General features: G+C 39.1%; 1 protein-coding gene across 2 annotated transcripts in view; it reads right to left on the bottom strand.

The window, feature by feature from the left end:
- The window catches only part of HYDIN (HYDIN axonemal central pair apparatus protein), a 403,917-nt gene that overhangs the window by 213,701 nt on the left and 164,722 nt on the right, over positions 1 to 25,494 (bottom strand). Inside the window, exons 12-14 of one of the 2 annotated variants that reach the window (XM_047711407.1) lie at positions 22,023 to 22,122; positions 6,668 to 6,786; positions 1,842 to 2,065 (exon numbers count right to left, since the gene is read on the bottom strand). In XM_047711407.1, the coding sequence (XP_047567363.1) occupies positions 1,842 to 2,065; positions 6,668 to 6,786; positions 22,023 to 22,122 (443 nt within the window). The remainder of the gene's footprint in view (positions 1 to 1,841; positions 2,066 to 6,667; positions 6,787 to 22,022; positions 22,123 to 25,494) is intronic. The other variant, XM_047711408.1, reaches the window with a different exon arrangement.

A 25,494-nucleotide genomic window follows, 5' to 3' on the forward strand; every position in this document is an offset into this window, starting at 1 on the left:
ATAGGGTGATTATTTTTTTTATCTTAAATATTTGTAAGAGCAGAGTTTTAAGGTTTTGTCTTCCCCGTTTTGGATGGAGGCCCATCAATGATGCTGGATGTTGTGGAGGATACTCAAGAGGCTGAGTGATACCTCTTGAAGTCAGGAAGTTGGAAGACCTTATTCAGTTGGGACTTTGAAGAGCTGATCTCCTGGAGCTTACTGAGGACCCTGGAAGATCAGATAATCTCTGAAAGGGAGACAGAGGTTGCATTTGCAGGCTTATTCTTCCTGCTTCTCCAGATAACCACCTCCATTGCTTGTCAGGAAATGTGAATTGTTATTGAGGTGGGAGGTGACCAAGAGCTCACATAATGTGAAAAATACTCCTGCCCTCCTCATGTTCTTTTTATCACTGAAGGATGTCCACCGTGGGCCAGGATGAACATGGTGCATCTTCTTGAAGAGTAAATGTTATTCAAATATTTAGAAAGCAACACTGATTTTTTTTTCAATTATCACAAACACAGATGTATTATGGAAGAAAATATAAATGCCTTCTGAATGGTTCAGATAAGTCTTGAGACTTAAAAAAAAAAAAAGTTTATGATTGTGCCAGGCTCTCTCAACCTGAGTAGCTTAAACAACAGAAATTTATTTCCTCATAGCTCTATGGGCTGGAAGTCCAAAATCAATGTGGCAGCAGGGTTAGCTTCTTCTGAGGGACTCCCTCCTCAGCTTGTAGATGGCCACCTTCTCTTTATGTCTTTAAAGGGTGTTTTCCTATCTGTGTGCCTGTTCTTAAAAGGACACCAGTCACATTGTATTAAGGCCCACCCACATGACCCCATGTTACCTTAATTCTTTAAAAGCCCTATCTCCAAGTACAGTACCATTCTTAAGTATTGGGCATCAGAATTTCGATATAGGAATTTGGGAAGACACAATTCACTCCATAATAGGGACACTTAGGTGGAAGAATTGAAAGAAGTGGCAATAACCTTTAAGCTTCTCTTGAGATTCTGAATTTCCAGTAGATATTCTGAGACCAACAAATTTTCCTAGGATTCTTCAGACCACAATGTCTAAGTTATCCTCAGACCCTGAGGGAGACCTATGAGTAACCATAATAAGAGAGACTGCCATCGTAATTAACAACCTATTGCTATGAAAATCCAAATAGGATCTGCAATGTGTTCTGAAGACATGATCTTTCTAAGCACCGGGAACCAAAGTTGTAGATCTGCCCAATGGGTTGGTCATAGAGTACTTTTTTTTAAATCCCGAGGGCAAAGTCTGCTATTAATGATTTTCAATTATCACAAATAGCTGGAGAAGCCATCAAAGGACTTCTAGCACAAAAGCTGGAAGTCTAGCCTTGGATGACTGATGCTCTAAGTAGACTCTTTTACAATATCTGGAGGTATTATAGGTATGAGCATTTAAAATTTTTCCTTAAAGTAAAAAAGGAAGATGAAAGTTTAGAGAAATGGGGATAATAGCTAAAGCCTGGTCCAGAAGATAATTTTATCTAGGTATTATTATAATGATTTTTTCCCCTGAATATCCTAAAACAGAGAATAACTGGAAACTAGCTTAATGTTTTAAGTCCTTATTTTATAAAGCTGTAGTTTGTACAAAAACTAGATCCTCAAAAGCATCTTTATCCACATGACAATAATAAGTTACACATGCTCAGTATGTAAATGCCATTGGAAATTTAAAACATTCCATTATTTTGATGTGTTCCTAACAACAAAGACAATTATGGACATCCAAGACATGAACCTGTATTGAAGTTTAAGAAAGCAGTAGATAAAAGCTTCAGTTAGCTTCCACATTAGTTACAGATAATATCTTACCTAATGGTCAATTTCACAGGCTCAGGGGAACCATTGACATTGACCAGGAATACTTCTTCAAAGTGCCCCAAAATGGCAGAACTGAAAGAGATCTGGACCGCCTGAACTCCATTTGGTTCGATGATGCCTTCCCTGGGGCTGAAAACAAAGCAGGTCCCCAAAGCTGAAGTTGGAGGGATCACGTTGAAGAGGGCGTCAATGCTGCCTTTGTTGGATAGTATTGCCTATATCAATAAAAAGCCAAGAAGGCAAAGATAGAGCATGGACATCTGATTTATTTTCATATTAACACGTAGCTGTACTGTTTAATACCAACACAGAGAGAGCTGCAGGAATTAAAGCCAGAGAAGAACTCCAGGGGAGAAATGAACAGTCTTCTGCCTTGAAGGTCTGAAGATAAGAAACCCAATGCAGAAGTAATTTTGTGTTTTTAGTATCCTCTTTGTAACAAAGTTGTCATATGTACCATAGTTATAAATATTGACTGTAATTTCATCTACTGAAAAGGATCCATAAAATGCCTTGTTCTGATTCTCTGTAGGGTAACTGAGGGAAGGTAAGTATTTCTCTTATATGCATGAGAAGGTTGAGAATAAGTGGCATGCTGAAAAATAAGTCAGAATAGAGGAGCAAGAACTACCTATGCCTGTGTTCTTAAGAGTAGCCTGGAGAATGTGAACAAGACATCGCTGTGGATTCCAGAGGACAAAGATTCTCTTTGTTGTGCTATTAGATTTCATTCTATCGGGATACTGTCACTTCAAACCCTATTGCATGGATACAACTCTATTGTTCGGGGATGCTTGTGTAAGCAACTGTTTTACTACAGAAAAGTTTCATTTCTATATACCACAGGCCCGTATTTGCTTGCACACTAGGTGTGTGTATGTAAAAAGTTCATGCCTGGCATTCAGAGTTGTCCACACCTGGCTCAGTCCATCGCCCCTGCTCTATCTTCCAAGGGACCTGTCTGATGAGCCTGCGCTTTAACCACAAAGCTCTGTTCCTGGGCTTCTAAGACAGTCTTTATCTCTTGCCAGTGCTCACACCTGAACAGGTGAACAGCATGTTCTTCTGTTTACATACTGCCTTCGACCTACACTCAAAGCACCAAGGAGAAAAAGCACAGGAGATCAGGAAGAAAGGTACAGAAAGGTATGCGGGGCAATGTCAGGAACCTAGAAGAAGCGAAGGGAGGAGAATTTCCAGAAGGGGTTGAATGTGGGCAGAGCTGAAGGGGAACAAACTCTGAGAGAATGTCACAGATTTTTGATTTTTAATTAAAAGCCATCCCTGCCCTTGAAGAAGAAAGGAACTCTAGTGGAGTGTAACTACAGAACCCAGAGTCCAAATGTTCAGGGAGTGAGTGGGTACGGAGGAAATAGTGGTTGATTATTTGAGATTCCTGTTCGGAGAGGACTAAGGGTGAGGAGCGAGAGTGGGAGTGGCAAAGTTGCGGCAAGTATGGTGGAGGAGACCCAGGATATCTATACTAAATGCGATAATGTATGCTCAGTCCCTGGTCCACATGTTTGTTGGAGAAAGAGAAGGGGGCTAGGTAACCAAGGGAGTGGGGTCTGGGTCGATGTGGGGTGTCCACCAGCTCAGGTTGCCTGCTGAGAAGCAAAGGAGGAGGAATCAAGAGCATGTGTAGAACAGAGTCAGGGGCCTTCACAGAGGAAAACCACCACTTCTTCCCAGAGAAGAAGGATGATGTGCCAAAAGAGATCTATAACTAATTGCTGCTTGATATTTTATTCATCTTTTTACATTCATTTTCTATCTCCCTCACTCAGTTTTAAGTTCCCTGGTCATAGAATTTATGCTTCACCCTTCATTCCTTTTAAGCAAACCATGTAGAAAGTGATTATGGCCAGGGACCCAGAAGCCAAATTGCCTGGGCTCAAATCCCAGCTCTGCCATTGACTTCCTAGCTGCGTGACCTTGGGAAACCCTCTTTGTTTCTCTGTGCCCCAGTTTTTCCATCTGCAAAGTTTAAGTACCACCAAGTTCTCAGATTGCTGTGAAGATGAAACTAATTTATGTAATTCTTAGATGAGGATGCCTCCCAAAGAGTGCTCATCAACACCAGCGATCGCTATCTCTATTCTCAGCACCACACAGAACAGGTTTGAAATTTGCCTGTGCTTAAGAAGGGACTACAACACGTTAGTGGGAACTTCAAGGCAACTCAAAGACATTAGTGGTAATTCCAAGGGAATTCCATTCAAAGGGAATTGTTTTTCCCTCTATGGAGATGCACAGATTGCATTTTTATTTTTTTGGTTTACCTGGATTTTGTCTAAGGCACCAGGTCTTCCAACTTCGAGAACATGCATGTCATTTCTCTCCCCCTGGGAAAGGAGCATCTTCATGTGTATGAAGAATCCAGCAAGTCATTTGGGATGAAATTCTGAGACCTTTTGATTACCTGACCTCTGCAGTGCAACTCCTTGGGGAGGAGAAAATTTATAATAGAGCTTCACCTTGTTTTCCTTCTAATTACACTGGGGAAGAGTGTACACTCTTGGAGCTGTGGTTTACTTTTTACGTGTTTGCTAAGCTCAGCAATGACTAAGGGCAATAGGTAGTTATTCAAATTCGTCTCAAGTAGGTAACATAATAAATGGAAAGAGAGATGCAATGAGGCATCAGCACTAAATGCACAGAGAGTGCAAAATATTCCTGTTGGAAGCACCTTACCATGTCCTTCTCTGCCCAGGTGCAGCCCTCCAAAGTGTCCGATCTGACGCAGCAGCTCATCTAACACTTACTTAGCTGTCTGTGATTTACTTTACTGGTCAAATCTAGGAGGGTGAGAAGTGGTGGTCTCAAACACCCTTCGGTCACATTTGTAAGAAATTATTATTATGCTCAGGGAAAACTTATCCATTTTGCATCAGAACTAAAGGTCCTTTTCTGATTCTGATGTGGCATCCACAAGACACAGTCTGTGAGATGTAAGGGAAATTCACACTGGATAAATTACGGGCGGAATGTGAATTTCGTAAGAAGCGATGCACATGTTTTTCCTCCCAAAGTGACCTTTTTTTCAAAATGCAAAAGACAATGCAACAGAGCAGCTGTGCCATTTTTCAGGGCCTGTTAGTCATGAGACCGTGTTCTTCATTGAAATCATGCTCCATGGGTCTTCCATCTCATTAGGACATTCACATCTCTATTTACCTTCCATGCTGCCCCATTTAAGCCACAGCTACTTTAGTGGATGTGGGGATAAATGACACAGTAGGAAGCTCCCAGAAGCAGCCCTCTTGTTGTCTCCCCTGCCAAGGTTAGGCTGGGCTGAGAGCTGAGCTGGCTGCAGACTGGATTTACTTATGGTGAGACCCCCAGGACTGAAAGGGGATCAAAAAACCTTCTCTTCCCAGGATACAGGGCCTTAGTAAACCAGTGCTCACTCACATTTACGAGCCGAGTTACCTAACAGATGTGGGAGGGTCAGGCTTGCCCTTCACCGAACCCACTTCCTCTCTCATGCGCTCCCAACTGCATTTCCCAGATACTCATGCAGTGATGCACAGCTGATGGGACGCGAACAGACCGGCGTGGGCCACCGATAGGGCCAACTGCTATGAAAGATCTTCCCGATACCTCTCTCCGTGCTCTTTCCCCTCCCATCCGCATGACACATGTGAGTCTGCAATCTTGCAGGCCACATGGGGCAGGGGGAGGCGGTGGCAGAGCTACGGGCAGGAAGGAGCCTGGGGCCAGATGCTCCGCTGGCAGAGAGCTGTCAGCTGACAGGTAACCTTGCCTGAGACTTACGTAAGCAGGGAAATAGGCTTGTCACGTCTCAGAGAGTATGGGTCTTTGTATTTGTTACAGAATCTAGCATTACCTTAAATGGCAAATCTTCTCTAAGTGCCAGGGAACTGTCATTGCACCTACCCCCTAGCGTTTAGTGAGGGCCAAGCCAACTACTGAATGTAAAAGTACTGGTACTGCACTCAGCGTACATGAAGGGTGATGTTGCTGATGGTATGAACCACTTTCTGCCTCTTGTTCATTGTAGAGCAGGGACAATACTTCACACTTTTGTAAGGACTGGAAGCTAAACAACATAGACAGACGTGCACACATGAGGAAGCATGGAACCTGACACCTATTTGTCTCTCATTAAGTAACTGCTTTCGTTACTACCTTTAGAGAAATACAAACATTTAAAGTTTAGGAATCAATGGTTACAATTTGATTTAAAAAAAAAAAAAAAGTACCCAAGATACAAAGTTAGTGGTGAAGTGACAGTGAAGTAACTTTGATTCTGAAGAACCCGTGAGTACATCTTGTAAAAGGATCATTTTCTATCTAATTGGAAAGACAAAGCAGGGAAATTTCTAAAAGAAAGTTCCAGAAAGTACAATGACTGGTTTTTAATCATGGATTGGAGACTAGTGCATTCAGAGAAAACACTGAAGTGTGAAAACAGCTATCCTCATTAGGACCTTCTGGAAAATGTGAACATTTCTCTCTCCTCTGGTCTGTAGGATTTATGTTGTCAGAGAACAACATAAAAGGATGGGAGAAGATTATGATTTTCCCCTTTGCAATCCACAAGATGATGAGGATAAAACCAATTAAAGTATGACTTCATTGCCTTGAGGAAATTTAGAGGGGAGACCTTAAACATGGCTAGGGAGACAAGGAAGAGCCAGATCATTCCAGAGTCCAAGAATGACTAATGGCAAATGGGTGAGATGGTGCACATTTTCTATCAATGCACACATACACAATAAAGTAAACCTAAATAAAGTAGACCTAAAAAGCTAAGTACTGTTTGAGTCTCAATGAACAATTCTAGTGTTTACCTCATAACAATGTACAGATCCAATGAAAACTTTTCCAATGTCCAGCATTTCAAAGTTGAAGTGAATCTTTGGTCCCATTCCTTCCCCTCTGATTCGGAGGGGCAGACGGATCTCTCGGCCTATAAAAACAATTCAGACTTTATTACCCTGAAGGATGCTTCATTACCCCCAAATTATGCACAACATGTTGCCAATGTAAGCGATCAACAGTACTGCACTGGACCCAGGGAACTCCAATTTAACCAATGCCAAGGATTTAGCTTATCTTTCAGTAACAAGAACACCGGTAGTTTCTTATGTTTAGGGAGCAGCTTATATTCTAATTTAGGCTGATATTTTAGCAGGAAAAAAAATTAAAAACACTTAACCCAGTCTTAATGGTAATCTTAAGTTTCTTATTTAAAAAAAAAAAAGTAATTTCTCTAAATTAGAGAAGGGTGACCTCTGACTGATGCTTCTTAAAAAATGAGAGTCACCTTAGGACTCCAAAGGACATTGTTCTCACTGATTTCCCTAGATTTAGTAGGAAGACCAGAGTATTAAGGGATCTGGGTCTAGGAGTCTTACCTGACCCTTATTTTGCAGACCTTCTTTCAGGAGAGGTAATAGGATCCACTAAACAATATCTGTGATTGCACATCCACAGTGGACCCAGGGCAGACAGAAAGCACAAACTTTAAAGTACTGATTGGTTTTGTTTCCTTTTTAAAAATGGGCATTTATTCATTTGATAATACATGGTCTTTATAAAAACATTATAAAGAAAGTAGAAAATTCTCACATAGTTCCACTACCCAAAGATCCCTATTAGTATTTTGGTGCCTATCCTTCCATACCTAATCATATTTAAACACTAAAACACTATGTGAAATTATATTTAAATAGTAAATACTATATTAAGCTTAATATAAATGAGAGCATAGGCTTATATTATTTTTTAACCTGCTTTTTTTTTTTCACTTGAAAACATACCTGCAACATTTTTACATACCATCACCTGAAGATGAAGTAAGTATTTTTAACCAGTCCCTCTTGTTGGATATTTAAATGGCTTTCAACTTTTCTTTTTTTTTTTTTTTAAGATTTTATTTATGTATTTGAGAGTGAGCCAACAGGGGGAAGGGACAGAGGGAGAAAGTCTTCCAACTTTTCATTCAACAAATTACAATGTAATTAATATCCTTGAATGCATTTATGAACAATTTTCCTACACTTTCTTTAAGCACTTTGAAGATATTCTATTGTTTCTTGTCTTCCACTGTCTCTGTGGAAGACAGAGTTGTGAAGTCAGCTTAGCGTCTTACTGCTCATTTGAGGTAATATGTCTTTTCCTCTGACTGCATTAAGATTTTTTTTTTAATTTTGGTTTTCAGGAGTTTTACTATGATGTTCTCAGGTGTGGTTTGCATGTATCCTTCCTGGGCTTTGTAGCGCTTCTTGAATCTGTAGATGAATGCCACTCATCAGTTTTTGGAAAATGTTCAGTAGTTACATCTTCAAATAGTGCCTAAGCTCCATTTTGCCACTTCTTTTCATCCAGATAGATAAACTTTTGCTACATCCTATTTAGCTCTGATGCTCTTTTCTATATTTTGTCTCTGTATGCTTCAGTATGGGTATTTTCTTTAGAATTATTTAATTTCCAGTTTATAAAATTTATCTCTGGCTGTACCTAATGATCTATTCAATTCTATTAAGTTCTTAATTTATCATTATAACTTTTCAGTTCCAGACTTCCCATTAGATTTTTTAGAGTTTCCAGGCCTCTGCTCAATCATTTTTTAAAAAGAACATTGAAAATCTTTTTGACATAAAAAAAAAATCTGCCAAATAGTTCTACTTTCTGGCTCTCTATGGCATTTCTATCATTTATCTTGGTGTTCTATCAGACTGTGTTGTCTCCTGATATGCGTGGTTATTTTTGACTGAGTGCTGGTCAGCGTATATGATGATAGAGTGGTTGTTTGAAGTCCTGGAAAGATATTATCTTCCTCTAGCTTCTGGCTGGTGACTAGGGAGCATTAGAATTTCCTAATCTTACCACTCTCAGCTAAGATTCTGGCAGAGAATTAAGCCCTGTACCAAATCATTTGAGTAACTAGCTTCTTAATTTTTCCAAGAAGGGTATATAGCTTGTACTATCTAGCCTACATATAAAGGAGATATTAATTCCTCGTACACAACTGATGTCTTAGAACATTATAGATCATCTCCTGGAATCCCAGTGAAGAAGAACTGTTGTAATCAAATTGATAACTGAAGAAGAAACTGAAGCTGAGCTTCAGGCATTGTGAGGATCGGTACATTTCCAGTCCTCACCTCCCTGGGTCCCATCCTGAAGTTTAGGAGGTTACTAGAGCCCTTTCTCTTCGGGCATCCCGTGAAATCCTACGTTTCTTCCCTAACTCTACTGAACTTCATCTTCTCTGTGGTATCTACCAAAAAGGTGGTATCGCTGAGGATAAAGTGACCCCCACAGTCTGATTGCCTTGGTTTCCTTCTTTTCTTGGATCTTAGGCCTGTAATTTTCACTGTTCTGGTAATTCTCTTTTGCCTTCAAAAAAGGCTTTGAAAATATTTTTGCCTTGATCTTCTAGTTGTTTTTAGAGGGAGATGGGGGAGGGGAGAGAGAATCAAAATTGTCCAGCCCACCATTAATGGAAATAGAATTGCCAGAACAAAGAGATGTACATTTAACATTTTGATAGCTATGGCCATATTGCCCTCCAGAATGGGTGTAGGAATTTGTACACAAACACCAACAGTATTTAAAGATTTCTATCTCTCCATATTCTCCCTGACAGTGGGGATACTGCCATTTTTGAAAGTCTTTGATAATTTGATAGGTTATCCTTAAATTTATACCATTTAAAGTTCTTTAAGCAAAAATAATATATTTGCTCTGTGTGTAACATTTTGAACACTAAAAAGACTCTGATGGTCGGTTGGATGTAATGTTTAGTATGACAGCAAATGTGCTTTCAACAACCAAATTGAATTTCTAACTTACATTATCATCAATATAATGCCTTGTGTCACTTCATGTTCTAGTCTTTTGTTGCTACTTAACTAATGCTCTCTCTCTATGCCTGTCTTTTTAGTCAGGAGTTAACTGTCTCTGTGCCCCCTCTAGTGCATGGCAACACAGTGATCATTAGGCAACTATTACTTTGATTATAAGAAACAAGAGCAATCTTAGCAATACTAGGGACAGCTGATTCATTCAAAGAGTTCCCCCAATCCATCTGATCCCTGGAAAACAGGTCCTTCTCTGAAGATCAGGTATTTGTGTTGACAATCCTTTAAAATATAAGTAAAATTTTCAGAGAACCTCATCAAATTCCTCCATTATTTTAGAGTTCTAATCTACTGGCAATGATTTGTAATCCTTGGTCAAGAGAAAAGTATTTTGACAGGGATCCAACTTTCAGAATGGCAAAGAAAGAGAATTGCAAATATATTGTGGAATAAACAGCCAGACTATTTATAACTGTCAGGCTTAAAGCTTTCCCCATCTGTTACCCTGACTGCTTTCCTTAATAATAATAACAAAAAAAGGGAGTTGTGTTATAATAAAGCAGCGAGCCAATGTTTCTTTGGGAATTATTAATTACCTCAAAGGAAATTGTCTTATTTGTACCTAGCCAGAACAGAACGGGAGTACAAGTGATAACCAGTCTTGCTTTGGCAAGAGTTAGTCTAAATTTTAAGGTTGTATTACAAATGCTACTTTCCTGCAAGATTTATGAAGCAGGGATTTGTCTTGTCTTAGCAAAAGACTGTAAGAGGGACAAACCTGAAGGAACTAGTAAGCTCTAATGACAAAGTCTTTGTTAGAAGAGCCAAATATTACAATGTTTTTTAAAATAGGGAAGTTTCCCATCTCTGGTTACAGTGTCTTGGTTTCACACAAGCAGCAGAGAGATGTACTGCAGAACCCCCTTCAACAGCCCTGAAGTCCCTGAATGCAAGAGATCACACTGCATTAAATTCCAGGAAACGTAACTAGGAGTTCTCAGAAATTTGCCAGCTATCTTAGATGTCCAATATAATACTTGAGCTCCATTCCTGTGCAGTAAGACAAGAAAGAAGAAGGGGGAGAGTATAACTAGGGAGAACAAGCTGCCATTATTCACATATTTGGGGACTGTCTACCTGGAAAATCCTAAAGAATCTATAAACAATTTTTAAAAATTAATAAGATAGAGTTACAGTGATGGTAACCAAGTCAATATGCCAAAAGTCAACCACATTGCTACATACAGCAACAATCAAAATTAATTTTCAAGACACGATTTATAATAGCAACAAAAATATAAAGTACCTCAAATAAATCTAACAATACGTACTTAAAATCTTCAAGGGGAAAATCATAAAACTTTATTGAAATATATTAACAAAGATCTAAATAATGGAGAGCTAGGATATGTTCTTGAAAAGGAAGACTCAATGTCATAAAATTGTCAATTTTCCTCCAACGGATCTATATCTGTAATTTCAATGCTCTGTTAAAACAAAATGCTGGCAGGCAGAATTTGGTGGAATTTAACAGGATGATCATAAAATTTAAATGTAAAATCAAAGGAACAATAATAAGCAAGACATTCTTTAAAAGGAAAAAATGAGAACAACTTGCCCCTTGATATATTAAGATCTATTATACAGCTATTGTAATTAAGATACTGTGGTATTGGGGCAAAAGGTGCAAAATGACTAAGGAAACAGCACAGAACTCAATAAATGTACACATCTATGTGAATTTACTTTATGACAGAGCAGGGGCTGAACGTCACCACAGGAAGACAGACTAGATTATATAGAGCCAAAACAATTGGGCATCCACATGGCAGCTTTGGTAGACTGAATAATGGCCTCCAAAGATGGTCAGTGTCCTAATTCCAGTAAATATTACCTTATATAGCAAAAGAGTGAATATTACCTTATATGGCAAAATATGTGATTAAGTTAAGAATTCTGAAATGGGGAGATTATCCAAGATTACCTTCACTACTGCAGCTTAAAAACTGTCTTGAAATCAGGTAGTAGTAGCCTTCCTGTTTTGTTCTTGTCCAAATTTGTTTTCGCTATTCTAGACTCTGCATTTCTATATGAATTTGAGAATCAGCCTCTCAATATCTACACACACACACACACCAGCTAGAATATCTGTTTGGATTGCACTGAATCTATAGATAAACATGAGGAAGAAATAACATCTTAATGATATTGAATTTACTCACTTTTTAACAAGGTATAGTTCTCCATTTATTCAGGTCTTTAATTTCTCTCAGCAATGTTTTGTGATTTTCTATATATAGATCTTACACATCTCTTGTCAAATTTATCTTTAAGTATTTAGGATTTTTTAATGCTATTGTAAGTGATATTGCTTTTTTAAAAGTCAATTTCCCATTATTCAATGTACAGAAACACAGTTGATCTTCTCTACATAGATCTTGTATCCTGTAACCTTGCCACACACTTTTTGGTCTTCATTTAAGACAGATATTCTCTAACACAATTTCCACAGATTTTGATTCAATAAAGCATAGATGAAACCCAAGGATCTCCATTGTTAATGATCAGCCAGAGTAAGTCTATGCAGGTTCTCTGGGGATGTTTCTTCAAGAAACATGAACATTGTTAACCATGTTAACTTTTGAAACATGGCAGAGTAAGCAGATTCAGTCCAATCCTCTATTTCAAATTTTAAAAAAAGCTTTATTAAAAATATGACAAATGTGTATTTTTAATACTTACCTGAGTTCAAAAGGAAGAAAGGAAAATACCAGGTAACAGAAATGAGAAAAAAATGTGGAGATTTGTAAAGTTCATAAAGGTCTTATGGTCTAGTGGCTTCAGTTTTAACACCCTCACAAAAACAGGACATTTGGCCTTGCTCCTCTGCAGAATAAGGACCTGAACTTAGATCCTTGCATAAATACAGGACCTTGGAAAGGATACCTTTTTCTGGAAAGGAAACAAGAAGAAAAATTCTATCTATTGGTCTAGGGAAGCAGTTATGAAAACTGTCATCTATGTAGATCTCTCAATAGTGGACAGAGGTTCCTATGAGAAATTAAAGTCTCAAGTAGAGATATGGAATCCAAATTTACCCTAGATGATAGGTAAAAGAGTCAGAAGCTGAGAAAATAATAGATGGAGGATCCTGAAAAATGCTGTGAAAGAATACTTCCATGAACCAATAGCCATGCTGTCTTTGTCTGTTTGGGCTTCTCTAACAAAAATACCAGAGAGTGGGTGGCTTAAACAACAAATATTTATTTTTCACAGTTCTGGAAGCTGGAAATTCCAAGATCAAGGTGGCAGCAGATTCAGTGTCTGGTGAGAGCCATCTTTTCACACTGTCTTCACATGGAGGAAGGAGTGAGGGAGTACTCAGGGGTCTCCTTTATAAGGACACTAATCCCAATCTTGAGGGCTCTGTCCTCACCACCTAATCACTCTCCAAAGCTCCCACCTCCAAAAAAAAAACATCACACGGAGGATGAAGTTTCAACATACGAATTTTGGGAGAACACAAATATTCAGTCCACAACATGTGCTAAAGATGGGCTTACAATGCAAACATTTCAAGCCATCTGATGAAACAACCCAGTGAGAGGAAAGTATTTACCATAAACATGCAAATCAGTACCGCAAGAGTTGGAGATAATAGGAAACTCATAAAGAAACTGTAACACTGCATTCTTAAAATCGTTCAAGAGGCAAATAAAGAAAAAGAAACCATCATGAAGGAGAAAAAAATGAAAGTATTAAAATGATATAGAACTTCTAAAACTGAAAAACCAAGTTGATGGAATTAAGAACTGAACAGATGAATACCAAAGAGTAGAAAATGCTCAAGAATTAGTCAACTGAGAGGAAGCTCTTAGAAAAATACTCAGGATATATCAAAGAGAAACAAAGAAATAAAAAATGTAATGAAGATGTTAGAAGACATAGTGATTCCATGGGAAAGACCTAATATCTGAAAGAGTTTCCAGAAGAAGAAACCTGAGATTATGAGAGAAAAAAATATTGAAGAGGTAATTGCTGAGAAATTCCAGGAGTGATGAAAGATGCTCAGACTGAGGAAGCCGACCAAGAACCTAAGTAGGATAAACAAAGGCACATCCAATGCAATGAGACTGCAGGATGAAGTAATTCTGGGTATCAGTCTGACACAGGAGACTGGTCACTTAAAGAAACAACAATCAGACCGCAGCAGGTTTCCCGCATCAACCATCTAGTCTGCTGCCCGTGCTACGAGCAAGCAGCCTCGTGGAGAGGCCGTGGACAGGGGATCCAGGGAAGCAGAACCTGGTGAGGTCCCTGCCAACATCCACAATTAACTGCTAGACATGTAGGTGGGTGAGCTGTTAAATGATACCAGCCTTCACCTTCTGGCCTTTCCAGCTGTCCCCAGGTAGAGCAAGGAGGAGCCGTCCTTGCGGAATCCCGACCAGACTACAGATCTGTGAGCAAAAGAAATGGCTGCTGGCTGTGTTAAGCCACTAAATGGAGGGTGGTTTGTTACTCAGCAAAAGATGAACAAAGTAGCTTAAATAAATTAGGGTTTTTATTTTGCTCACATACCCAGGACATTGGGAAACGAGGCTGGTGGGGGGAGGGTTTAGGGGATTAGGGCATGCTGCTGTTGCTGCTGCTGCTGCTGATGGATAAGGATGAAAAGAATGAATATTGATTCAATAGCTCCTTTCTTTTCATGTTCCAGAACCATCCAATTGTACTTATTATAGATTTTAAATAAGTTTTAACATATGGTGGGGCCAGTCCTCCCACACTATTCTTGTTTTTCTGAATTTTCTAAGCAATTCTAGTTCATTTATTTCCTCCATAAGAACTTTGGAATCAACTTAATTTTAAAAAAGAAAAAAAAGGTTGATGTTGCCATTGGGATCACATTATATTTATAAGAAGAACTGACCTATTTATGATGTTGACTTCCCTGACCAAAAAAGCATCAACAGACCTTTCCATTTGTTCAAGTTTTTCTAAATCTGGGTATCCATACACAGATACTTAGATATTATTCCTTGTGTTCTTTATTTTTGAAATATTTGATAACTGAACATATAACTGAAAGTAAATAGTGTAGTTGATCAAGAAGATAATTTCTTATTCATAGGACCAAGAAACCTCATATTATTATGAGGTGGCAGTCTGATGAGTTTTATATTATTATGAGGTGGCAGTCTGATGAGTTTTGAGAAATGCTCTACAAATATGTAGAGCATTACTTAATTATCACTCTGAAAACTCAAAAATGTTTTCAACATTTCTCTTTCCTAGGTGTCCATTCTTTAGTTCAGTTAGGATAAAGATCAAAAGCTCTAAATTGTGCTAACAATTCAGATTCTACTTCTGATGGACAGGACGAAAATGGACACTCCAGTTTCATTTTAATTGGGTCCTGAAAGGAAGCAGGTACATCTGGCATCCTTTCCACCATGCTGCTTTTTCACATTTGACTCTGAAGCACCCACTAACGATGTTATCTAGCAATATATTTCACAGTTTAAATCAGTAAGTGTTGCTTCCTTTGAAGTTCCCATATGGTGATCCAAACCAAATATGTGCGGTTTCCCGTTGAGGTTTTTTTTTTTTTTTTTTTAAAGGTAATCTTCATGATTAGATTAGGAATTTCCACATTACATTGGAAAGTCAAGACAGATAGGAAGTAGTTTCAAGCCACAGCTTGTGGACCATCAGCAAGTCTTTATATCTAACATAGTTTAACTACTTCTAAGAAAATTTGAAAATTTCAATGAAGAAAAAATTTCAGTTTCAGGTGAGCCAGAAAGATTATAGTGACGTTATATTACCTGGGTTCAGATATAAGCAGGTCCCTCCCTTGCTTAGAGCCTTTCCATGTTTCCCGACTACAGTCAGGAGCAATTCCAAGGTTGTTAGTCCAGCAGTCAAGGGCAGCCCTCCCTGAGCTACTTACTCCTCAAGCCTCCAGCCCCATCTCCTGCCCCCACCTCTCCCAGCCCAGTCTCTGTCTCTCCCGCAGCCACATGCTAAGAATTTGCAATTCTTTGCCATTTCATGCTCTTGCCATGTACTTGCACAAAGGGTTCCCAGCCCCACATTCAAAGGGTCACTTTCACTGGGGAGCCTTCCTGAAAACTCCAGACCAAACTGTGTGCCCCGTACACTCTCCTATTACACACTCATTCCCTGGACAGCACTGCAATGTAAGTGTTGGTTTACTTGTCAGTTTCCTCCCTCATTGCTATGCTTACTGAGGACAAGGAATCTGGTTTTGTACATCTTTGTACTCACGATCCCTAGATACAAAAGCTTGCAAAAGAAAAAAAAAAGTTGCAGCTGGAGATGTGGGTTACATTTCATGTGTGTCAAGAGGCTTCCTTCAAGACCAATGACAAGGGCCTTCCCTGCTACTTCCTGTCTCTGAATGTATATTTCCGGGATAGAATACTACACAACATTGAAAGTGAAATACAACCAGGGCTACAAGCAACAACATGGATGAGATGTGCAGACTGGTTCCAACTGTGTATGTTTCCAAACAGGCAGTACAAAATTGCATTATTTATGTGCACATACTTTGGGGTAAAAACTATAAATGGAAGCAATGAAATAATGACCATAAAAGACAGAATGGTGATTATCCCAAGGGGAGGTTAGGGTGAGGGGAGTGTCACTGGGAAGGACACACAGGGGGCTTCTTGGAACTGGAAATATTCTATTCTGGATCTTGGTAGCAGCCAAATAATATTTGCCTTGTAATGACAATACATATGTATGTGTATTAGTTCCCTGTTGCTGCTGAGACAGATCACCATGAACAAAGGATTCCTATATGATCATGAAAGAGAACAACTCTTTTTCTTTAGTGTTAATGGAATAATCTGCAAGAATTATGCTTAATGAATAAGTTTATTATCTTAAAAAATGTAGGGCAAGCCTGGTGATGGGTATTAAGGAGGGCACAGGTTGCATGGAGCTCTGGGTGTTACCCACAAGCAATGAATCATGGAACGCTGCATCAAAAACTAATGATGTACTATGTGGTAACTAATGTAACACAATAAAAAATAGAGAGAGGTCAGAAATCTAAGGTGGGTCTCCCTGGACTAAAATCTAAGTGTGGTCAGAGCTGCGTTTCCTTCAGGAGGCTCCAGGGGAAAATCCATTTTCTTGTCTTTTCCAACTTTTCTCCAGCCCTTGGCCCTTTATCTTTAAAGCCAGAAATGGCTGGTTGACCCTTTCTTGTATCACATCATTGTGACACTGAGACTGATAATACTGCCTCCCTCTTTGACATTTAAGGACCCTTGTGATTATCTACTGAGCCACTCACATAATACAGATTAATTTTCCTATGTTAAGGTCAGCTCATTAGTAACCTAAATTCCATTTTCTGCCCTAATTTCCCTTTGTCAGGTAATGTAACACAAACACAGCAACATATTCATTGGTTCTGGGGATTAGGCACAGGCATCTTGGGGAAGCTGTTACTCTACCCACCACAGTATATTTTATGCACACTTGTGGATCTATGTCCTATTTCTTAGTGACAAATGGTTAAAAATTAAACTACAGTATGTAAATACAAAGGATTCCTATATGATCATGAAAGAGAATGACTCTGTTTCTTTAGTGTTAATGGAATAATCTGCAAGAAATATTTAAAAAGCAGTGTCAGAATCACTGTGTAAAGTATGCTATCGTTTATGTAATAAAGGCACGAGGGGGAAGCACAGCTGTACGTTTTTGCTTCTATATGCTCAAAGTATGTTAAAAAACAAAAGCAAAGCAAAACAAAACAAGGGAAAGGGCTTTTTCTATCTGCCTAAGAAGCATTTCTTAGTGACCTAAAACCAGGAGGTTTTACCAGCTATTTGAAGATAATACTAAGGAATCATCACCAGCCCTTGAAAAGACACAGAATTACATGGAATTTACAAGGAAGATAATATGGAATTACAATGTAAACAAAACCCTTCTCTGGCAATCATGTCTTTTAATAAACCACTCACAAAATAAAGAAGAATGTCATGCAGATGGAAAATTATACTATTCAGTTTATCCAGGATGTGAATTCTGTGGCAGAATTCAGAATTGCAAACACAACAATAGATGAATACAACTAGTTATGTAATGTTTGGGAACCTCCTGGAGAGCAGCCAACCCCCTGGAACATGGCCAAGCACGACATCCCGGGAGAGTCAGAGCTGGGAGGGAGGTCCCACCACCTGTGGCATGGGGGACACTGGAGCATTTCCAGCCTCTGTCTGAACACTGCTGTACCAACATTTCCTCCAGACCCGTTAAGAAGTCTGGGATAAAGGATGCTGGCTTGAAGTGTGGAAACAGATTTATGTCAATCCTGAAACTCCTAGTCCATCCTGCATTCATTCTGGGGCCATCTTGAGAATCTTGCATTCATGGACAAGGGAAAGACCAGATCAAATTAGGATTCATTCACTCATTCATTCATTTTTTTCATGTAATTGCTCATCCATTTAATCAATGTTTACTGAGGGGCTTTATCTTCCCAGTGCTAACAGCATTAGACACAGAGTATAGTTTCAATATATACATTTTTTAAACCAGCAAAATCATACCATTCTGCTTAGACATAAACAATAGGCAGTGAACTTATACATGAAAACAAACAAAAATAACTATCATAAAAAGCAAAGTGGTGGAGGGCAGCACAGTCTTGACTTAGGCAGCCAGCCCATCCTTCTGCATTGTTCTTACACTGCTTGGCTCCTTGATACACAGAGAAAAGTGACTATGTAGATGCGGACTAAAAACATGCTAGGTAGAGCAAAACAGTGGGATTTTTGCACTTGAAGCTACCAGCGATCATGTACTCTTGCTGCTCTCTCACCACTTAATATTTTATCATTAAAATAGCCACCACAGCTGTAAATCCTGGGAGACCTGCATGTTACACAGGAGGGGTAAGAAGCACTAACCACTCTGAAAATTGAACCCATTTTCTCATTCTTATACACAAAGGACAATCATGGACCAGAAAGCACTGGAAGGATCCCTATGACTACATGATACTTTCTACCTGAATTTTCTAACAAATAAATATTTCTCCTTGCACCCTTATTTAATAGCATTAAATGGCATTTAATGTCATATATTACTTATGTTTGATTAAAATCTGGTTCTTTGAGAACAGATGATCAATCCTATAGGTCTAATACCAGACTGTTAAGAGTGTCAGAAAAATAAAATGAAAAATAATGGAGGAAAGTACATTTAAAAAAAAATACAATTTCCCAGAACTGAAGTAACACATGAGGAAGCAGTCTCTAATGGCCCACAGAAAGCTGAGGAGGATAAATTATAAAACTAGCTCTTGGATATGGCTTCATGGCATTTCAGACCTCAAGTACAAAAAGAAAACTCCAGAAAACACTGAGACAGAATAATAGGCCAACCAACAAGGAATGCGAATTAGGTGACTTCAGACTTCTGGACTTATATCATAAAGTTGGCACAATGTCTTCAACCTTCTGAGGAGAGATTACTTTGAACCTAAAAATATCAGCCAAGCTATCAAGTGAATATGGAGGGTGAATGAGACATTAACAGGCATTCAAGGATCAAGGTTTCCCTCCTATAGACCCTTTCTGAGGAAGCTACTTTAGCAAAGGGAGAGTAAAAACTTATAATGGAACACACATAGAAACTTTAAAAATTCCTGAGTAACAAATGTGTAGGAGGTGGTCGATCTGATTTAGAATGAGAAGCTGGTAGGCTCTGAGAAAAACGTCTTCAAGGAAAAGAAGAGCACACTTTCTACAATTAGACGAGAGTGAAGAAATGAAAAATTAGAAATATTGGTCAGGGCGGGGGGGAACCCAAAACCTGCATGGAAGAGTCAATTCACTGATGGAGAAGGCTAAAATGGAGCATAATGGTGAAAACTGATGGATAACGAAGAAAGAAAAACTACTTGACACAGACAGGCCTTAGGGGAATTCTTTGAGCGGTTAACATCCACCAACAGAGGTCAGAACATTCAACCAATGGAGGGCAAAATGTAATCCTGGAATAAATCGAGCCCTTCAGTGTATAAAATTCATGTAGACAAAACAGAGAACTTAAATATGGTTACCAACAATTCTAATATGAAAGTAAAACAAGTGACAGAAGATAATAGGGAGAAACAGGGTGGAATGGCAGAGGGCAGGTTAGGGGTCCCAATACTCTTACACGTCAAGAAATACTGTAGAGGTGATGGAACAAAAATACAGTTTTAAGTATATTATTTAAGACTATAAATAAAACTCATAAAATAAAATATAATAAAAATAACTGGGTTGCCAGGGCTGAGATAGGGGAATGCGACTGCATGCAAAGTGGCATGAGGAAATGTTATGGTATGATGGAGATATTCTGTATCTTTATTTTGGCGCCATTACATGACTGTTTAGGTTTGTCAAAGTTTACAGGACTGTACACCAAAATAGGGTGAATTTCACTGCGTGTAAATTATAACTCAATAAGGCCAGCAAGGGGGACAATGAGATCATATGTGAACTAAATTCTCGTCTTTCATAGTGGAGACTCACATGTAGTATCTGAAGTTGATAAATCAACAAGTAGCAATCAATATAAGCATAAAACTAGCAAGGAAAATTACCCCTGCAAGAAACAGCTAGAAGTGCTTCTTAAAAGGAACACTGGAGAAATAGACTACTAGTTAACTTTTTAATCTTGCTATCTAATTGTTTTACATATTTATCAGCACCAGCCTTTTAAAAAAGAATTCTGAGACATTTTTTAAAAACAGAAAAGTTTCCAGAGTAGTACAAAGAACTTCCATACACCCTTTACCCAATAATCTGCTTTATAGCAAAGGATCCAGCCCACACTCACGTGTTACACCCAGATGTGTCTCTTGAGTCTCCCTCAATCTAGGATAGTTCTTTGGTCTTTTCTTGACTTTCATGAGCTTGATGTCTTTGAGGATTACAGGCTGGTAATTTTGTTCTGTTCTTCAATCTGGGTTGGTCTACTGTTTCCCCACAATTAGACCCGTATTAGATATTTTGGCCCTAATATCATTGAAGAGATCCTGTGGTCTGATGGTATCCTAGTGAGTAGTCCATGAGGTTGACCTGCCACATTACTTGCTGGTCTTAATTAAAATAACATTTCCCACTTCTTCATTGTAAAGTTAGATTTCTCCCCTTTATAGTTAATAAGCATTTTAAGGTAGGATATTTTGAGGGCCATTAAATCTTAAGAATATTTTTTTACCTGCACTGATTATTACCATGATTGCCAAACAGTAAATTTTTATTTAGTGGATTCATAGATTCCTATTTATACAGTAGATTATAATCTATTAGTATCATTATTTTCTTGATTCTTCACTTGTTCTAAATTTGGTCAGTGGGAGTCCCTTTGCTGGTTTCCGTATCATTTTGACATGTCCCTGTCATTCTTTGAGCATTTCAATATGAAAGGGTGTTCAAGGCTCATCTTGTTCTTTCCCTGCCTTAGTCCTGGAAAAAGTCCCTCTTAGAAGAGATTGGGATTCAGAAACCAAGCTTTGGGTGTGAAGAGTTCTCATAGCTACTAGGATCTCAAAGCTGCCAGGACCTCTCAGAGTTCATAGGTAGGAAATATACATAAACATATACCCACATTTACATATATATTCTATATCTGTGCATAGCAACCATGGGTTCATAGCGATAACTCCAATTCTGTTCCAATACCAAAGACTTCTCATATATATGGAAGATATATATATATATCTTTCTGCCTCCTCCAAGGGAGAAAAATAATTCTGGCTCTTGTTATCCTGATTACTTTTTTGTTTAACTCTTCTCTCTGTATCCAATCTTCTGAAGCTACCAAGTTGCCACTCTCCTTGTACCTCCCCCATGTTGATTCTGGCCACTGCCAGGCTGCCTTTCCATCTTCCTTGGCATGCATTATTTTGATTCAAAGCTCAAAAAGGAAAAATTAAATAGCCAAATATTATAAAAAGAACAAAAAATAAAATTCTGAAAATTTGTGTCAAGTAATATTGCTTCTACTCTAAAAAATCAAGAGGAAACCCAGATCCATGATTTCCCATCCCCCTTGCCCTGACCACACCACAGTTATAATGTACTTCAAAGTCTGCAAAGTCTGATCTATTCTAGAATAAATGAGAAGTGCATGACTTGACTCTGTTATTCCTCTATTGATATCAATGCACTTCCTATAGTCCGAACACACACACACACACACACACACACACACACACAGGCACCCCACTTGATGCTCTGGGCACTTGGTTTTGCCACATAGAGTTTGCTGCAAAGAGAGTCTTTACCTGAAATGTCACAGTAAACTGTCTGCTGGTAGAGCCTGGCTTCCAGAGGATTAAAGTGCACCGTGATTTCAGCTGAAGAGTTAGACCAGACATCACCTTCCTGAAAACCATGAAAAGAATCATTAAAAAACAGTGTGATGAAGAGGCACCCACGTGGCTCAGTTGGTTCAGCATCTGACTCTTGATTTCGGCTCAGGCGATGATCTCAGCGTCCTGAGATCCAGCCTCCCATCAGGCTCCATGCTCAGCCCAGAGTCTGCTTGAGATTCTCTCCCTTCCCCCTCTCTCTGTTCCTCCCCACCACTCACACACTCTTTAAATAAATAAAATCTTTAAAAACAAAAACAAACCAAAAAAATCCCCAATGTGATAAAGAGAAGGCACTGCTTTTAAGTGTTGCTCCTATGTTATAACCTCAAGAAACTTGAAGGAAATGTTTTTACAACACATTAAAGAAAGTACTATTTTACCCAACAGATAGTAAATTTATGCTACTTGCTAAGAGGTGGTACAATTTGGAAATGAGCTTCAAAGGTAATTTCAGTGAGTTCATGAATATATAATTACTAAAGGAAGCTTGGATATTTAAAACATTTTCAATATTTGTGCATTCAATGGACATTCATTGTATCGACAGATGACCAGCACTAGGTTGCAGAGATGAAGAAGGGTGTGGTCTGAGACTGCATGGAACCCACATCTTAGAGGGAGGATAAATGTGCATACAAATACTGTATAATATACCTGGGACGTGCTGCACCTTATATATATGCATACAAGGTCCAGATGGGCTAACTTACTCTTGAGGTGACAACATAATGAAATACTGTAATTCTGCGCAAACATAACAATGGCCCAAGGCAAAACAATGACCAGGTCAAACACTGATTTTTTTTAATTTTTAATTTTTTTATTAACATATAATGTATTATTAGCCCCAGGGGTACAGGTCTGTGAATCACCAGGTTTACACACTTCACAGCACTCACCATAGCACATACTTTCCCAATGTCCATAACCCCACCACCCTTTCCCTCCCCCTCTCCCCCCAGCAGCCCTCAGTTTGTTTTGTGAGATTAAGAGTCTCTTATGGTCAAACACTGATTCTAATCCAGTGTGATAGTTCTTGTTTTAATGCAAACCACTCAAAAGTCATAATAGAGAAACCTAGTTTTGAAATTATACAACAGGCCACATATGGAAATTCCCTTGAAGTATCTCTTAAAAAATATTGTTGTGTTGACCATGTAACCTGAGGCCTCTTCATGAACTTGTCAGGGCTGTAAAAGGAGATGTAGTCCTACCTGCCTCAAAGGGTTTCCCACCCAACGTCTAACAAGGTCATGCAGGTCACATGCTTTGCCCCATGCTCCGTACTTAGTAAGAGCTCAAAAAATGTTTACTATAATTGATATTATTTTTATGGAACCTGGAAAGAATAAGATGAACGTATTGAAAAAATAGGGGGAGGAAAAAGCGTGTATTTTTTCAATGATTTTTGTAAATAGATCAAATTAGGCATAAGTATTATGGACATTGGGGAGGGTATGTGCTATGGTGAGTGCTGTGAATTGTGTAAACCTGGAGATTCACAGACCTGTACCCCTGGGGCTAATAATACATCATATGTTAATAAAAATAAAAAAATTAAATTAGGCATAAGTGATAATCACATCCAAAGATCTTTAAATGATCCCACCAACTAAACAGAAAAATAAGCAAAGACAACTTGGTAAATAATTAGGTTCCAGTTTCAGAAAATCCCCAATACATATTCTATTCATTCCAGTCTGGTTGAAATGGACATAGTGCTGGAGTAAAGATTTGAGCAGAGAACAAAATGGTTTAAAATGCAGACATCAAACAGGAGGATGGAAATAGCAAACCAGAGTCCACTTGGGTTTGTTTATGAAGGTAATAGACTGATTAGTGTACTTCCCAGGCAGTGTCCTCTGACTTCACAATGACAAAGGGCACAGAAGCAGCAGTGAGGACCATGAGCATCCTGTGGTTCCTGGGAGCTCTTACAGCCCAGATCAGCCCAGGAGGATGAGGCCCCATGAACACAGGAACTGCTTCGTTCCCAGCCCTAAACCACTAGTGGCTCATAGTTCTTGGTATATTATCCAATCAGTCATATGCCAGTCAGCATACTCAGTTTGCACACTGTGTACTTATTAGCAGATGCCTATTCAACTTTGCAACCTATTTCTGCCACTTCTCCTCAACTGGAACCCCAAATTCGTGCAAGTTTAGAGCTGAAAGGAGCCTCTGAGAGCATGTGGGGAAGAGGGAACCCCTAAGCATTTTTACTTTTTGAGGCGTTGCCCTGTGGCACTTTTCCAAACCTTGAAACAAGTACCTGCTCCCTTCTGATAAATGGAAAATACTCGCCCTTTAATGATTTGTGGGGGTTCCAATGACATGGAGCATTAGGAACACCCATGGCTAGATTGGGCAAAGAAGCCAGGCAGAAGAGGTGACTTCATCTGTTTGGGGGTCCATCAGTGGGCATTCCATCTCCGAACAGCTGAAGACCCGGGCTTCCTCCTGAGAGACAAATGTATTCCCCTGGTGGGTTTAGACACTGCTTTGTTTGGGGGTATAGAATGGACACAACTGACCTGTTTCTATCCAAACTGACTGACCAAAGGAGCTACCCTGGATCCTGAGAAAACCTATGCCAGAAAAGTCTCATCAGAACAGGAGGAAGTGACCCTTAAGGATACACCAGAAATCAGATAAGCTCAGTACCTGTGAGAAAATTCAAGCATTTTATGGCTTGGGGTGAGCCAGACAACTTTCAAAAACATTATCCCAGAAAGAGAACCCAAAGCCCATATGCATACAAAAAGGCAACACACTTAAGTTCTATCCCAGAAGCATTCCTGGACACCCCATCATCACAGAAACCTGATTATCAGAACTGGTGGGTTGGAAAATGGTGGGAAGGCCCAATCCATGGGTGACCAGAAAACCCCCAGAGGAGGGAGTGCTGGTGTTTGGATGTGATCCGTAAGAGTATCATCTGATATGGAGGCTCCCGGGGCTGAGAAGCACTTCTGCTTGGTGAGGGAAACTGAGTCCAGAGGGTTCACCCTGAGTGAATGGGACTGTCGGCTCAGTGCTGTCTTATCCTGGGCTGCAGGGGTTTTGCCGGGCCTGAGACAGCTGTGAGTAACTTGCAGGTTTTACTGAGCCCTGGGAGGAAATTCAAGGACAAATCCGATTCTAAAACCCTCTTGAGGGGACAACATAATGGGCTTGTCGCAGGTCATGTGCATTAAGAGGACTATGCGTATCTATAAAAACAGAAGTGTGGTCATTCAGTTCCTTTTCACAGAGGGATGTTTTCAATATTAGGTCATTTGAAGGAGTTAAGAACATGTAGAAGGACACTTATTTTTCAGTTGGGATTAAAATAAAAGTGAAATAACTTCTATTTCTTTATGGCAAAAACTCAACATAGCAC

The sequence above is a fragment of the Lutra lutra genome, chromosome 17, assembly GCF_902655055.1.
Source record: "Lutra lutra chromosome 17, mLutLut1.2, whole genome shotgun sequence".
Classification (NCBI taxonomy): Eukaryota; Metazoa; Chordata; class Mammalia; order Carnivora; family Mustelidae; genus Lutra; species Lutra lutra.